General features: G+C 45.7%; 2 protein-coding genes and 1 pseudogene across 8 annotated transcripts in view; all 3 read right to left on the bottom strand.

The window, feature by feature from the left end:
- Positions 1–697: 697 nt before the first annotated feature.
- Positions 698–3,767, bottom strand: LOC147127205 (uncharacterized). The gene is made up of 5 exons (XM_086020731.1): positions 3,660–3,767; positions 2,187–2,401; positions 1,244–1,351; positions 1,057–1,158; positions 698–933 (listed from the first exon to the last, which is right to left on the bottom strand). The coding sequence occupies exons 2-5, from the start codon at positions 2,382–2,384 to the stop codon at positions 847–849; spliced, it is 495 nt and encodes a 164-aa protein (XP_085876857.1). The 5' UTR covers positions 2,385–2,401; positions 3,660–3,767; the 3' UTR covers positions 698–846.
- Positions 3,768–4,516: 749 nt separating this feature from the next.
- On the bottom strand, positions 4,517–7,472 carry LOC147127204 (uncharacterized; annotated as a pseudogene). The gene is made up of 5 exons (XR_015084568.1): positions 7,467–7,472; positions 5,614–5,926; positions 5,072–5,176; positions 4,881–4,982; positions 4,517–4,791 (listed from the first exon to the last, which is right to left on the bottom strand). The product of XR_015084568.1 is annotated as an uncharacterized LOC147127204 (transcript).
- Positions 6,170–15,942, bottom strand: part of slc4a2b (solute carrier family 4 member 2b) — a 28,430-nt gene continuing 18,657 nt past the window's right edge. For 4 of the 6 annotated variants that reach the window (XM_086020561.1, XM_086020562.1, XM_086020564.1 and 1 more), the window contains 16 exons: positions 14,282–14,462; positions 13,850–13,985; positions 13,466–13,667; positions 12,691–12,799; positions 12,432–12,616; positions 12,103–12,313; positions 11,826–12,032; positions 11,584–11,732; positions 10,968–11,162; positions 10,325–10,591; positions 9,637–9,726; positions 9,398–9,564; positions 9,079–9,332; positions 8,806–8,976; positions 8,119–8,291; positions 6,170–8,021 (listed from right to left, as the gene is read on the bottom strand). In XM_086020561.1, coding sequence (XP_085876687.1) covers positions 7,941–8,021; positions 8,119–8,291; positions 8,806–8,976; positions 9,079–9,332; positions 9,398–9,564; positions 9,637–9,726; positions 10,325–10,591; positions 10,968–11,162; positions 11,584–11,732; positions 11,826–12,032; positions 12,103–12,313; positions 12,432–12,616; positions 12,691–12,799; positions 13,466–13,667; positions 13,850–13,985; positions 14,282–14,462 — 2,778 coding nt within the window. In that variant the 3' untranslated portion in view covers positions 6,170–7,940. Of the gene's footprint in view, positions 8,022–8,118; positions 8,292–8,805; positions 8,977–9,078; positions 9,333–9,397; positions 9,565–9,636; positions 9,727–10,324; positions 10,592–10,967; positions 11,163–11,583; positions 11,733–11,825; positions 12,033–12,102; positions 12,314–12,431; positions 12,617–12,690; positions 12,800–13,465; positions 13,668–13,849; positions 13,986–14,281; positions 14,463–15,355; positions 15,449–15,942 lie in introns of all 6 variants that reach the window. The other 2 variants (XM_086020566.1, XM_086020563.1) reach the window with 2 other exon arrangements.

The raw sequence follows: 15,942 nt of genomic DNA, 5'->3' as shown, positions 1-15,942 counted from the left end.
TATATATCTATATATATATATATATATATATATATATATATATATTTTTTTTTTTCATTTTATAATGTAATAATTTAAAAACGTCTTTATATACTTATTTCAGTTTAATGTAGTAATGTAACAAGGTCATTTAAACATTTTTATTTGATTTTGTTTATGCTTTGAGTATTGAATGTTATTGAACTACATTTTATTTTATATTTTGCGTGTGATGACATTTTATCATATTGTATTATATGTAGAGCCAGTGTGTGGCATTTTTACTATCATTGCCGCTTTTCACAATCAGCACTCATGCAATTTTCACCGTGTTCATTTAACAATTTGTTTACCACTGAGGTTACACTGTTTTTTTTTCACTCTTATTGGTCAGTGAGATGTAATCACACACGCGTGTTGTAATCACTCTCCCTCTATATTTAGCACCTCTAGGGAGGCCCCCCCCACTTTGCCAGTCTGCCGTTAATGAGATTTGCTCCTGGCGCAAGGCTGCACGGCACACAAAGTGGGCTTCCGCACCGGTGGGGCGGCCAGGCCGCAAAATGGCGCCTCGAGCATGACAAGGTGTAAAGTGTGTGAATAAGAAGAAGGCAAATATTGGACAAAAGAGTGAGAGAAACGCTGCACAGTTTTGTATAAAGTCGCTGCAAGAGTGAAAAGTGAAGCCAAAGTGAACATAATCCTAATTGGACAGCCATTTTGATGAGGCGAATGTCATTTTTAATGCGGTAATATTACATTTTCCACACACAAAAAAAAAGCCTTACACGTGAATATAAATGTTGTTTCGCTTGGCTACTTTTCAGGTTGTCAACTATCAAGCTCTTGTAGTTTTTTTGATCACTTTTAATCCATTTGCACCGCTAAAAGTGTCAGACCTCCGGTGTTGTAATTCATTTGTTTGCAGTGCTCCGTCCTGGTCGTCACCATGTCCTGAAATTTCCGGAGAAAATCGATTTTAGCAACTATCAATGTAAATACACTACTATTATGTACAAAAAAAAAAAAAGTCAAATGTTTAAAAAGAATACAGTATACGTAAATGTTGTTCCGTACCTCAGTGAGTCTGGGCCTCTGGATGCAGTGAACGTAAGGCGTGGGATCCGATAGGATCTGGTCCCCCTCTGTCTTGTAACAGACGGCGCAGTCCATGAGAGGCTACGATGACATCACAAACTTCAAATAATGAATATTATTGGGCTCAGCGATATTGTTTCCCCACTAATGATAAAAGTGAGCTCACTCTGTCGTTCCTGAAGGGACATTTCTGGTTCCTCGAAGTGGGTCCTTTGGCGCAGCGGGTGGGCTTCAGTTGAAAGTGGTGGTAGTAGTATTTCACGTCAAAGTCACACTGCAAATGAAATGGAAATGCGAATCAGCAACACTCCATCAAGCTGCAGTATTTGACATCGTTTTGTACAGAGCGTAAACAATATATGTCTCTGAATATCTTTATATGCTGCACCATTTGTGTTCAAATATCCGTAGTTTGGACGGCTGCGGCATCAACGCTCGTTTTGTCAGCCCGTCTATGGCATTTTACATCGTATAACCATTAAGTATCATTAAACATCTACAGGGATTAGAATAAATATATTTCTTTTTTTTGTGATGTTTAAAGTCCACTCGGAAGCGAAAATGAACGAAACAAGTTTAATGTTGCATTCAGGGTACCCTTGTTCATTGGAGAAGTCTGCTTTGGTTCTATCTGATGTAATCAGATGAGAGTGATGAGAGTAACATTAATCAATAATTTGAACATTGATACATCCTAAAATAACCGGCATGAGTCAGAAATTCACCGTTTGCTTTTGAATCGCTTCAATGTAATGTCAAACTAATAAATTGAAGTTGACGCTGGAATGAACAAGGGTCCCTGAATGCGTCGCAGCTCAAACGTAGCTGCTCTACTTCTCATGTTCCTGATTCACATGACTTCAACATTGTTTGTCATGAAGACCGCCTTGAATCATTAAGTTAATGAAAGTTCAGCGTTGCTTCTTAATATATTCCATAGAAAGTCTCTCATGTGTAAAAAGATGCAGGAAGGAGTCGACACTAACAATTTGTTTCTGAACTGGACATTTAAAAACACAGTGACACCAGAATGAACACTTATTGAGTCTCCCTAAGATGTTTTCTTTTCTTTTTCATTTTTCAACAAAGAAAAGCGAGCGAGGGATTACCTCGACGTCCGACTTTTCCAGACTCCTCAGGAAGCGAAAATGGTGCTGGACGCCCGCGTGAGAGTTGAGATGCACCAAGGCCAGGTCCACGCCTTTCTTGTAGTCCGCCGGGAGCAGTTCGTACGCATCCTGGGCTCGGGCCGAGCGCCACACGGCTCCTCCGACGCAGGCCAGCAGCAGCAACACCACCGCCGCCATCTTACTGGAGAGAGCAACTGAATACACTGAGGGGTGAACAACCTTTTGTGTCTGTCTACTGGGTCAAAACAAGTCCTGGACTCAATAGAGCGGCTCCCACGCCAACATTTTTTTTTCCTCCCTCTTCCTGGAAACCCACCAGCCCCATCCTCCCCAAGAGGTTCATAGCAAGTCTTGACAAAAACACGCTCTGAAAAAAAAAAAGGCAGCTGCATGACAAACGGTTTCATTATGACACACTTGGATTACTAATCCAAGGCCGTCATCCCAGAACGACGCCTCCAAACTATTCAAAAGGTCAGCAGGAGGCACTGAACAATTCGTGATCTACTATTCAAAACATCCAAAATGTTTCATTAACTTTTTTAAAAATTATAAATAAGAAAGTCTCCCATTTGGTGACAAAGAGTATAGGAAAATGTCTACCTTTAAAAGTGTGTTTCCGTTTGAATAAAACTATATATTTTAGACAGATTATATTAAAAAAAAAAATACTCACAGGAATGTGTTTTTTATCCTCTGCGAAGAACTGCTAATATTCCTGCTGTGGATGTTTGATTGTTGCTCTATATATCCGTATGGATGTATTATACTGCCCCCTGGTGGTAAAGGCGCGCACACTAGAACGAGCCGCATAATGACCACTGAACTGAGAGCGGCGAAAATCTTTACATTCTATTTATTGTTGTGATTACTGTTTTTATAAAGTAAATTACGATAGATTTCTATTTTTCCTCAGCGAAACAGAAATTGGAGGTATGGATGAAAAACATGCGCAGGCTCTTGATTCCCTCCGCCCCTCAAACTAATCAACTAAAAACAGGCCACCTGTAATGAACATCATTCGCCCTTCAGAGGATCCAAATGACGCAAATCCTGTTTCACAACTTGGATTTGACGTGACCCACCAGGGCGCCGGCTAACAATTAGAGGCCGTTTGATGGTTTCGACCCGGCTCGGTTTGTGACTAATACGTTTGGAGGGGTCGACGGGCGCTGCATCATTAACGTGCTGAGGGATATTTGACATAATTGAGTCCTAAGTGGGGACCCCCGTGGACACTTTTGAATTGTTTTGCAGACCAACCATTCTTCTACTGCAGTGGTTCTCTAACTTTTTACACCTAGTACCACATCAAAAACGAATCATGATCAACATTAAAATAATCATGGTGAACACAGATGGCTCGATATGTTTTACAGTGAACAAATGCCGTTTTATCCAAACGAACAAACTTATCTCACAACATAAAACATGAACAAATATGTACTGTACCTGAACATTACAGACGTTGTCATGAGTAAAAAAAAAAACAGCATTGAAGAGGATTTCACATTCAATTTCACATTCAATCATCTTCAGCAAAAATTAGGCCGACTTTTAAGTATTTCCTGTTCATTACTCTTCTTTCAAATTTATAGTGTTAAATGAAATGTTGTGCTGCCGTCTAGTGGACAAAAGGGGAATTACACCCAACACGGAATGGTAGGCAAAACCAAATAGTTATAAACAATTCTCTATTTTAATAGATTTCCCCTTCAGTTGTAGAAAAAAAAAATGACAATGACATCCGAAACATTTTTTAACATTCTTCTCATCTCAGTTTTCTTTAATTCAGGACAAATGTTGTATTTCGATCTTGTTTATGTACTTCTATTTGAACACTTTTGTGGTACAAATCTATGAATAAAAAAACCCCACCAACAACAACAACGAACTTTTAACGCTTTAGAACCGATGAAGGGAAAATGAAGTCACTCAAACCAACAAGTCTGCAGAAAATGAACTTTGGAAACTCGGACGCTTTCCAATGTCAACTTCCATTGTTGCCTTTGTGCAGCACTTATCTACATTTTAACATTTTGCCCACATAGCTTGCAAAAATAATTAACCCGACTACAGGTAAGTATCGTTCAGATAGCCTTTCAAAGATGAGAAATCATTCACTTAATTTTTCATGCGTTTTAAAAGTAAGATAAAAATGGTGGATTTTGTGCATCATGTATTGTGCATTTGCGTGCATTTTCCTTTGAGGGCAAAAATGCTTTGGTACAGAATATGATCGATGCAGTTAATGGAATACAATCACAGACTCTGTGGACAAAAAAAACTTGAAGGGCTTTTTACTGACCTCCAGAAAAAAATGTTTATTGAACAGGACAATCAGTCCAACACACAAATATAAAATGACAACACTCGTAAGGAGATGCTGCTGTGGACCACGGCTCACGGCCAGACACTCACGCAGACAAAGTGTCTGACCCGACATCAGCTCCTGGCATCACTCGGCACACATCAAACCCTGATTCGCGGGATATTACTTTGTTCCGGTGGAAGCCAGAAGGTTTGTGGCTCCATTGCTGTACGCCAACCTGTTGCAATGCTCCATTCGGCTAACCCGCATCTCCTGTCGCACGTTGAAAAACAGAAAGGAAAGATGAGAAAAAGTTCAGGAAGAAGTTCAACTGCTAATGAGTAATCCACCAAGTGACCCACCGGGGTGACGGAGGGCTTGTGGAGACAGTTGAGGTAAGGTTTGGGCTCCGGCTCAATGTTTCCTTGGAAGGTTTTGTAGCAAATGGCGCAGTCGATCATGGGCTGCAAACCACGCCCCCCGAAAGGAAACAGGTGAGAATAAGAGAGCCAGGTTGTCATGTTGCACATTTTTGTTTTGGTGTTCCACTCACGATGTCGTTCCTGAAGCTGCAACCCGCCGGATCCACGGTTCCTTTGGGGCATCTGGTGGCCTTCAGGTAGAAGTGGTGGTAGATGAAGACCACGTCAAAGCCGGCCTGAGCAGAAGAATGGGATGAAACCATGACACTCATCTTGTGTTTTAAAAACGTTGACTTTCTTATCGGATACTTCCTTGATAGTTGTTGATTTCCCGTTTTGTCACCACAATTACTCACTAGCGCCCTCATCAAGGAGAAAAGCGGTATTACAAGTTAGTCGAGGCGTAGTTTGACTATTAAAACACGAATGATTTGGTACAAACACATCTGATTCTAATGTATTCACATTTTTGTTGTTTTACAGTAAACGAAACACACCAAGTTGTGTTTTAATCCTTTCAAAAATCGTTCGATACTTCTTTGCTAATTCTTGACTTGTTGCTTTGTCACCACTAATGCTCACTGGCGCCCTCAATAAGGAGAAAAGCGGTATTACAAGCTGGTTTTGACAGCGTGTATCATTCTGCATTCTGTCACGGGGTGAATAGAGTTACCTCCACGTTGGACCTGGCGACGCTCCGGAAGAAGAGAAAGTGGTTCTGAATGCCGGCGTGTTCGCTGAGCTTTCTCCAGGGACAAATTGACACCTTTCCTGAACGTCTCCTCGAGTTTTCCGTAAGCTTCTTGCGCCTCGGTGGAGGAGCACAATAAAGTTGCTCCGATGGTGAGCAGCAGAAACAAACAGCCATCTTCTGTCGTCCCTCGTTTGTTTGTGTTGTGGTGGTTGGTCCAGCCTCCCCCTACCCCCCCCCCCCCCCCCCCCCCCGGCCCCCTTCCTTCCTCTTCTCTGTCGGGAACATCCTGCCCCTTTTTCCGAAAAAAAAAAAAAAAAAAAAGGCTGAAAAATTGTGCAACTTAAGACATAACCTCCAAGGCCCAATTAGACGAGTCAGACCCCACTTCTGACACCAATGTGCCATACAACAGAAATGGGATCAACCTACGAGTAATTCAAATGTGGCAAGCGTCAAAGACACTGAGAACCCACTTCTGAAACAGATCAATTCAATTTCTGACAGGCGTGTGACAGACAGACAATTGACATGGGAATAAATAGAAAATAACTTTTATTTGTCGTCATATTTGAAGCGTCAAATGTACAAGGACGCTTCAGTAGTGGCCTCTGTGTTCCATTCTCATCATGGACACAGACACAGAACACCTTCACATCATTCACAAGCACCACAAGCAAACATTAAAACTAAACGTATGTGTGTATTTACCACCAATAAGAACAAGCGGTAATGCAACAGCTAAATATTCGTCTCTTTTAATTCACCACTTCATGGTCCCGCAGGCACTTTTTTTTGGTGATGTCACCACAAATTGAGTAACAGGACACAATTCCTTTTTTTTTTGACAACAAAAAATCTTAAAGAGCCTTGCCCTCGCGTCCAATTAACATTGTCTACTATCGCCACGTCGACCATTTCAAGACAAAAGTGGAATGTCGGTTAGGTGTTGGATGGACTGTTTGGCACTAAGAATTATTACCGCGAAAAAAGAACAAAAACACAAACCATGTGACACTAAGTGCCCTAAACCTTTAATATCGCCATTAATTCCACTCTGTGCTTGAATAACCAAAAAAAAAGTATTTAATTGGGGACAGAAAATAAGGAATTGATGTACTTAGCGTCAATAAAAACAATAAAGTGAGCGTTTGTTTTTGTCTCCCTCTGGTGGCTATTTTGATTACATTAGCTAACCATTAGATTAGCTAGCTTGATACGCTAACTAGCGAGCTTGACAAGCTTAATAGCAAGCTATCTATGATAACAATAAATAGCCTAAGAAGTAGCTTGTTTGTAGGCTTGTCATGCAAGGTAGTCTAAGAGCTTTAATAGGCTAAGTAGTAGCTTGTGAATTAGCTTGTCAAGCTAGCAGGTCTAAGATAACAATAGCTTACATATGCTTAGTACTAGTTGCTAGTTAGCTTTTCAAGCTAGCTAGTCTAAGATTAGAGTTTCCGTTATAGGAGCGCATTTAGTTAGCTTCATAGGACTAACTAGGGAGCTATAATATATTGGGATAAGTTAGCGTAACCTGTTAGCTTGTTAAGCTACATTGTAGTAGTAAACCACTAATGTATTTTGTGTTTCTTATCGGTAATTTAAAATGTACAGTGTATGGCATATATGTCGTATTTTAGTACGTTTGGGGAAAAAAATACAGACAGAAAATAACCATATAAAAAGTCGAGGGACAGTCTCTCAACTTCTGCATTTGAGGGAATCCTAAAAACAAAATGTGTAAAATTGCAACAAGTCACTCCCAGGTTTCCGGTCACTACGACAAAAAATAATGTTAGGAGATTTGACGATTAAAAACAATCACACTGCGTTACGGTCATTTTTGATTTGGTATCTTCATTTAAGAAACAAAAAGTGCTACTAGCATCGAGTAAAGTGAAAGGTGAGGCGTCCAGATGTCCTCCAAGTACACACTTGAGTAGGTCCTTCATATAAGGCACTTGTTGGTAAGGCAGCGGCAAGTCAGCGCGCGAACACAGCGGAAACTTTCGCCTACGTTCGTCACATATTCAATGTGAATCAGAGCAAACCTTTCAGGGCTAAAAAAAAAAAATAAAAAAAAAATAAATTGAATCATGTTGCGCGTCGATTGAGCGTAAATATGTCACGATTTTGGAATGCCCTGAAATACAGTCTAATAATAATTATTATATATATATAAAAAAAAAAAAAGTACACTATTAACGCTTGTTGTTGACATGACACGCAGGCAGCAGGTTAGGACAAAGCTGGGTGTGCCGATGGGCGCCTCCCGGTGGGTGGCGCTACGAGGATCCGGGGGCGGCGGTTCACACAGGCATGTGCATCTCAGAGTACTCGTCGTGGCACTCGCGCTCGTCGAACGTCGGCTCGGCGTCGTCCGCGTCCAGCTGGGAGCACAATTGAGCTTTTGTCAATTGAAAAAGATCAAGAGAATGTGTAACAGGAGAAAATGGAAAATTGAAATGGTGCGTTAGAACGACGTACGCAGAGCATCTCGCGGGAGGTGAAGATGCGCGGCAGCAGGAACATTTTGACGGGGACGGTGAGGATGAGCACAAAGGGGAAGGCCAGCGACGCCTGCGTGGACATGACGGCCCACAGCACAGCCAAGCACACCATTTGGATGCACGTGAACAGATGCATGCGCAGCGTTCGAAACCTGGCGGAAAGGGGAAAAGCAAATGACAACATTTGGTTTCTGCCCAAGACTAGAATTTACTTAAGATATCTATACCCTAAATATGGGAAAGGTTGGGCTAAAAAAAGCAACAACAAAAAAAAAGGGAGGGAAAATTGACATGCTAACTTTTCCAGCCTCGGGAACCTAACTCCATCATATATGGCCACAAAACCTGGTCTTAGTTTTTGTGATTTGGACAAAACCCTAAAGCACCAAAAATTGAAGTGATTTTACCCCACTAACTGGGCAACCTCGCTCCGTTCAATTTACGCTCTCGTCTGTTTCCAGGGCAGCGATTCGCAGCATTGCTCAGCTACAGGCCCAAATTAGAACAAAAGACACTAAATTGACACGTCAATGTTGACAGACTTTGGAATCTCACTCCATACACTTTTCACCAGTCTGTTTCTACAATAAACAGCGTATTAGAGCCATGATAAAAAAAAAAAAAAAAGGACATCATTGATGTTTTTCCTTGAATGCGGTTCCCACCTTGCGGACATAGCTGTGGTCGGGGTGGTACTTTGGCGGCATGAGCAACAGCATCATGCGCTCGCTCAGCTGGATACCGTTGAGTGACATCACGCCCATGTAGAGGAAGATCCCGAAGAGCACGGCAAGGGGGATCTTACGCAGGAGGTCTCCGATCACGATGGACATGCCTGCGGAGAGACGGCGCCCAATCCCCGTAAAGACACCGCAGCGGGACCGCCGTCTCCGGGTTTGGCCTGCCCGAGCCGGATCCGGATGGAGTCGACACCCACCGACCATGACGGACACCAGGAGCCCGGTGACGCGCTGCTCTTTGACCTCCTGGATGCGGGGCTTGTCTCCCGGCGCCACCGCCTTGCTCATGACGGTGAGGGCGTTGACGTGCGTGACCGAGCGCACGGTGGCGGCCGCCATCCACGGCAGGCCGAACAGCGCCGAGGCGCCGCCCAGCGCCACGATCAGGAGCAGGTCCAGGTGGAAGCCGGAGCCCTTCACCAGCATGCGCTCCTTTTTGCTCACGATCAGCCTGTCGGGAGGAAACGCAGGACGCTCTGGCGTTTGCGGGAAAGCGAGGGTTCGCGCCCCACTCACGTGGTGATCTGGGTCTCCATGAAGATGAGGATGAAGACGAGCAGAGCGGGCAGGCAGCAGGCGAACATCATCCAGACGGGGAACTCGCCGTCGCTGCCCAGCGGGCTGATGACCCAGCCGCGCTTGTCGGGCTTGGTCACGGAGAAGCCGCGTGGCACGTTCAGTTTCTGCGCACAAATCCGAAGGTCCGGTTGGCTGCTTCTCCCGAGGCTCCACCCGCTTGGGATGAATCGTCTTACTTGCGTGTACGTGTCGTCCAAACTGTTGTCCACAAGCACCATGATGAGGATGGCGATGGGCACCCCGAAATCGCCGATAATCCTGCGTAGCTGAGGACACGGGAACCGTGAGAGGTTGCGCAACCTTTTCCCATTTGTTCCAGTATTCAAAACGCAAGAGGGGAAGAAATGTGTCATTTGTCTAATTTATGAAAATTAGCGCTGTCAAGCGATTAATTCTTGGGGACGTAATTAATCGCTAACACTTTCCATAATCGATCGCGATTAATCGCATTTTTCAACTACGATATTTTACGAAGCCTGGAACCGATATTTACTTGAGTAAAATCATGGAATTAATGTGGAAAAAAAAAAAAAGAAAGGTATATTTCGATTCCAAGACTGTTCTAACAGCTTTCTTTGACCCTTGAATACGATTCTTTTCCTGTAAAACAGATGTACAACTACGTAAAAGTACGTGTTTGCAACAGTGACCCTCCTCTAAGTTTGGCTGCAGAGTAAGCAGAGGTCAGCTGCTACAGGAAGTAAACAAAACAGAGTTCTCTTTTTTTTTTTTTTTTTTTTTTTTTTTTTTAGTGCGCTATGAAATTTAAATTAATCTCCATAGTTAATGCTTTAATTTTGATAATGAAAAAAAACATGATCATTTGTATTCTCAAAGAACCAAACATGTCAACTTATTTCTCACCCTTCCGGGGAAGAAGGCGCTATTCTTGAACTTGCGCAAGTAGAAGGCGATGAAGAAGGTTCCGGCCATGAGGACGAGCGACAGCAACGCCGTGTTGGGTTCGCCGGTCGGCCCGGCCATCTTGGTCGCCTCGGCAACGTGGGTGACGTTGCCGACGTCGACCGGCGCCGCCGTGACCTCTTCCACGGAGGCGTTGCGGGCCGCCGTGCCGTTCAAAGGGAGGAGCGGGTCGAGGGGGCAGCGCTTCAGAGGGTGCTGCTTGAAAATCTGCCCGGAGACGAGAAGATTTCATTATTATAAAAATTTGGAAGCACTGACGCACATTTGGTTTGGATTGAGTTCAAATCCGGTGGTTATTCCTAGCATTGCTTTCGCTCAATTAGCTTTGAGTCGCACAGACTAACGTGGAAAAAAAAAAACAAAAAAAAACATAAGCCTGGATAATAAACTCTCCATCCAATAAACATTCAAGTCCAATCCATCAGTGGAGATTTGAGCTCCGCTCGCTAGAAAAACACACTCGTTTTCAGCCCTGAGTTCCGAACGTTGTCCAGGAGTGACCGAGCCCGCTCGCTTTAGCGTCACAGATGCTAACGCGCTGCAAATTTATTTGTATTTTTTCCGGCGGCGCTCGGTCACTTACCCTGCCGAGCTTCATGAAGGTCTCGCAGATGAAGATGAGCGAGATGAGGAAGGAGAAGATCTCCTGCGTGAAGCGCGAGACGAAGCGCACCAGGAAGCTGCCCTCGAAGGCCACCGTGACCAGCGCGATGACCACCAGCCACACGCCGATCCACACGCGGCCCGTCAGGTACTCCATGTCGCTGGACTTGCAGAACTGGCACAACGTAAACGCACTCAAGTTGACGCATTGGGTTAGGGACCGCCGCACCCCGGGGTCGGATACTAGTCCAGCCAAATCTGTTAGAATGTGTTTGTCAGTAGTACTCATACGCCTATATTCTTTGTCCTCTGCAAAGAACAGCTAATATTACTAAGGAGTGACGGTCTCCATATCTATCTGTGTTACATTGCTCCCTAGCAGCACAAGGTCCATTGAATTAAAGCAAAACATGTGGGGGGGGGGGGGGGGGGGGGGGGGCGGTGTATTTCTTTAAATTCGATTTGAATTTGTAATTATTGTACATTTTTATAAAAGTTCAATATTATTAAGTGCTATTTTTCTTCTTGAAAACACATCACAAACGTTTTGGTTGTTTTGTTTTTTTTCCCCCGTGTAATTTGGCTCAGTGACCTACGCTGTAAAATGCTTCTTCAAAGACCAAAAGGGGTCCGGAGAAGCCCACCACCAGCAGAGGCTGCGCTCCCAGCAAGCAGAAGATAACGCCCTGCACAGCGGTGGACACGATGAGCTCCGACACGCCGATCAGACCCTCCGTCTTCTCGCCTGAGAACGCGTACGCAAAAAAAAACAAACCCCAAAAACCCCATTAACATCTGAAAATGACGCCGCTTGGGGGTCGCTGGTGGTGGCGCTCACTCAGCAGGCCTCCGAACGTGATGGCCGGCGAGAGGGCGGCGAAGTAGATGAAGATGACGGCGGCCATGCACTGGCTGTTGAGGGCGTCCTTGAAGTCGCTGACGTACTTGGGGTAGCGCCGCCTCACGTCGCGGACCAGGCCGCCAAAGGGCCGGCCGCTGCGCTCCAAGGGGTCGTCCGACTTCTTGAACGGCGCGATGAGGGCCTCTGGGAGGGCGGCGACAGGCGGGGGAGGTTACGGCGCGCTCTCCACGGCCCTTCTATTCTCAAGGTCTACCTTTTTCCTCCAGGCTTTTGGGCTCGTCGGCCAGCAGCTTTCCCTCCTCCCGCTTGCGCATCATCTCCCGCTGGAACCGGGCCACCGAGCGCAGCAGCTCGTCGCCGCCCATCTCCGACGGCGGCAGCACGATGCTGCAGTCCAGGAAGCTGTTGATGGCGTTCAGGAGGTCCTGCCGGTCGTCGGCCAGGTAGGCCGCCTCGTGGAATTGCTGGATGCGCGTTCAAAATCGAGAGCTTTCGTTAGTCAAACACACTATTGATATAAAATATCCATTTTTTATTTATAAAAAAAAAAAAAAAAAAAAAAAAAGGTCTCTGTGCACGCACCTTATCGGACATGAGCGTGGAGATGGAGCGTCCGATCTGGTGGTAGTCCATGCTGGTGGCGGCGGGCCCCAGCAGGACGAACAGGAAGCGGACGGGCACGGGAACCTCCAGCACCGACTCCAGCTCCACGGCCTCCTGCAGCCGCACGAACGCCATGGTGGGCTGCTCCAGGAAGTCCACGCTGCCTGGAAAAGGGCAAACGCTCAACACCTTGCAAGACGACTCGACGCCCCTTCTTACTTGGAGCGAGATGACTCACCCACGAGGACAACCGTGGCCTCGGCGTTTTCTGGAATTTTCTCCAGGAGCTTGAGTTCGTGCTTGGACTTGGAGCGATGCATGCCCGGCACCATGGTGGGCTCTTTCTGCTGGACAGGCAGGACATTTTAGAGCAGTGGTTCCTTTAGGACCAACAAATAGAACACACCTATTCTCAGGCATATATTCTTTATCCTCTGTGAGGAACGGCTTATATTACAGTTGAACCGGGGAGCTAAGACCGTCTCCATGGACAGTACAGTGGTGCCTTGAGATACGAGTTTGTTTGTTGTTCTGGTGGAGGGCCGGCCTTGGCCACCGGGAGGCGGTATAATACAGTCATGCAGAGACGCAACGAATAGTACTGCTACTACTACTACTCAGTAAGTTTTTGTAATATTAGTCATTCAATTTTCATTGAGGATAAAGAATATATGCCTGCAAGTTTTGTTCTAGCTGTCCACATGTGTTTCTTCTTCATTTATGTTCAAATATCCGTTTCCAAATTACAATTGTTGATTAGCTTAGCATGTTAGCATGTCAGTGGCGTTTTGCATTACATGTTAGCTAGCAATGACCGTTCATCAGGTCATTTGCTTGGTTATTTAAATACGCAACATCATTTTCTTTGTTTTGCTGCTGCTTATTGTGAAGCGAGTTGTGAGTAGGCAATTCTCAACTTTTTTTGTTTTGTTTTTGTTTTCGGGGGCAATTTTCGTCCGCTTTCATTCGCGACGGGCCGTGGCGCCCGTCGCTGCACTGTCGACCAAAAGTACCTGCGCGTCGTTCTTTTCCACGTCGACGCACGTGTCGCAGTCGCCGGCCGCGTGCGCGCTGCTCATCAGCGGGTCGGTGACGGAGGGCTCGGGCGTGTGGGCGTGGTTGGCGGCGTGGTGGTGGGTCATGAGGCTGCCCAGGCTGGCGGCCGAGATGTTCCTGGGGAAGGGGCTGCTGTGCTCCTTGTCGTCGCTCGGATGGCTGGGCAGAAGACGGTTTGGCAAAAGAATTGCAAAAGGACAAACAACCTGAAGGGGACGCGGGAAGGGGCCGGGGGGATTCTTCCAGACTCTTGGACAAAATGTAATCTTTGAGGAATTTGCGGGGCTCCGGTGGGCAGGAAATGAGCTCGGCGGGGGGGGGCTGATGCGATTGGCGCTCACCTGTGCTTGAGCAGCAGGGCCCTCAGGACGTTGGCGCGGTCCTCGGCTTTGATCTGGTCGGAAATGATCATCTTCTCCACCACCTGGTGGGCGATGCCGGGCAGGGTCTTCTGGTCCAGGTCCAGCAGCACTGCACCTGCACAAACGCAGAGAAGAGAGAAGATGCCTGAGCATTGTTGCTCGCAGTGATTTGAAGGTTGCTGGCAGAATGTCATTTGACATTTTTTTTTTTTTTAAACATTTAAATATACAATGTTTAATTTTCTTTTGTTTTATGCACCGGTTTTACAGTCAACTTCACTTGGGAGTGACAAATAGCTTGAAGCAAGCATGCTCGGCGTCTTATCTTTACTGTCTGTGGCATTTCAAGACTTTTGAGTGTTGGGCTAACGTAAGGCCAAGGTTTACTTTCACTTTGTTTCAACTTCTTACCATGCGCGATGGTCTTGCGGAGTTCCAGCAGACTGCGAAAAGACAGCGAGGCCACGTGCGGCTTGCCCCAGCGGTCCGTCTCCTCCTCCACGTCCTCCTCAAACTTGATCCAGCGGGCCGTCTCCTTCCACTGCATTTCCTGGTTCTTGTCCATGGTCAGCTCGTTCAGCTCCACAAACACCTGAGGACGGGGGACGGACGACGCGGTCATTGGCGTGGAAAAACTAACGTGCTTGTGAATTAAGTATGTGCAAAAAAAAAAAAAAAAAAAAAAAATGGTTCCATGCTTGGTGAGTTCTTCAAAGCAGCGCTGTTAAACCATCTGCTGGATGCACACAAAAGCACTTTTTTTTAAAACTAATTATTAATAAACTGTTCTGAAAAATTTAAATGTGATTTGAATTTAAAAGTTAAATACAACTGAAGTGAACTTGGCAGTGATTCTTTCGCAGCCCACACTACCAGAATCACTCCTGGGAGGCATGTGAGAAACCAAAACAAAAGACGATACAAATCAAATGTATTATTTCTTTTGTCGTCAACGGACTTTTGGCTGTTATAAATGAGCTCTTTGAACTTTGCCTAGCAACAAGTGACCATGCAAAAAATTTTTGCCAGTGAGGAGTGGGCGCACTTAAGGACCATGGTAGGATTTTTTTTTTTTTTTTAAAGCAGACAGACGGGCCAGGCCATTTCTAGATAACGTTTTATATGAGATATACAAGCAAAAAAAATGAATACATTTTAAAAAACCGCATTTACGGAAAAATAGCTAAATGAATGTACCAAACACCACAGGACAAATGATCATGTAAATGCTCAGCGAGCCGGATTAAAGAACAAGAGCGGGCGTACCCCATGGTGCTTTATACCAAATCACGACTGCTTTCTGTCGTTTGCGTCATGTTATTAGAAGAGAACGTGGGCTCCGTATTAAGGTCTGTCGACAAACGAAGCAACTTCCCTCAAAGTCTCACTCCATGCTGGCAAGCCTGATAAACACCCGCCGCATGCCTGTGAAATCACGCTCACACACTTGGGGCGGCGGGCGATGTCACACCTTGCCGGGCTCACCTTCTTGTACGTGTCGCCCACCGCGCTGGCGCCCACGTCCAGCAGGACGCCTTTGGGCCGAGAGAAGGAGCGGTACAGAACCACCGGCGTCGGCTGAGGGGGGTGGGGAGCGAGACGGGACAGGACAGAGGACTGAAAGGCCCGACACCGAGCTGACGGGGCTTGGCCGCGCATGAGAATTTGCGTGTGTGCGTGCGTTAATAAATCATAACGGCAGGAGCGCCCGGTGTCGGGTTGCCTAAGCCGGCCCTTGTTCGCTGGTGTGGAAGGAAAGAAGTCATTCATTCATCATTAATCAGCCACCCACCCGTCCGCAAATTCCACCGAGGAGATGGAGATGATCGCCGGAAGTGTCGATTGGTCTCAAGTATTATTAAGTGTCAACTTTCAGAATATTAGGAGACGTCAAGCACTTGTCCAGCGGAACCCCGGTTCACAAAGTGAATCCCTTCCCGAGACTTGTCGTGAACCAAAGCAATGTTTCCCATTGAAATGGATGGAAATAGAATTCATTCCGTTCATGTGAAATGAGGAATATGAAATTTGCACAGGTGTACCCAATGTTTTCCAGTATCGGCGAGCATTCT

The sequence above is a fragment of the Filicampus tigris genome, chromosome 21 (assembly GCF_054856515.1).
Source record: "Filicampus tigris isolate MCC_2025a chromosome 21, RoL_Ftig_1.0, whole genome shotgun sequence".
NCBI lineage: Eukaryota > Metazoa > Chordata > Actinopteri > Syngnathiformes > Syngnathidae > Filicampus > Filicampus tigris.
This window is presented reverse-complemented; position numbering and strand designations above follow the sequence as displayed.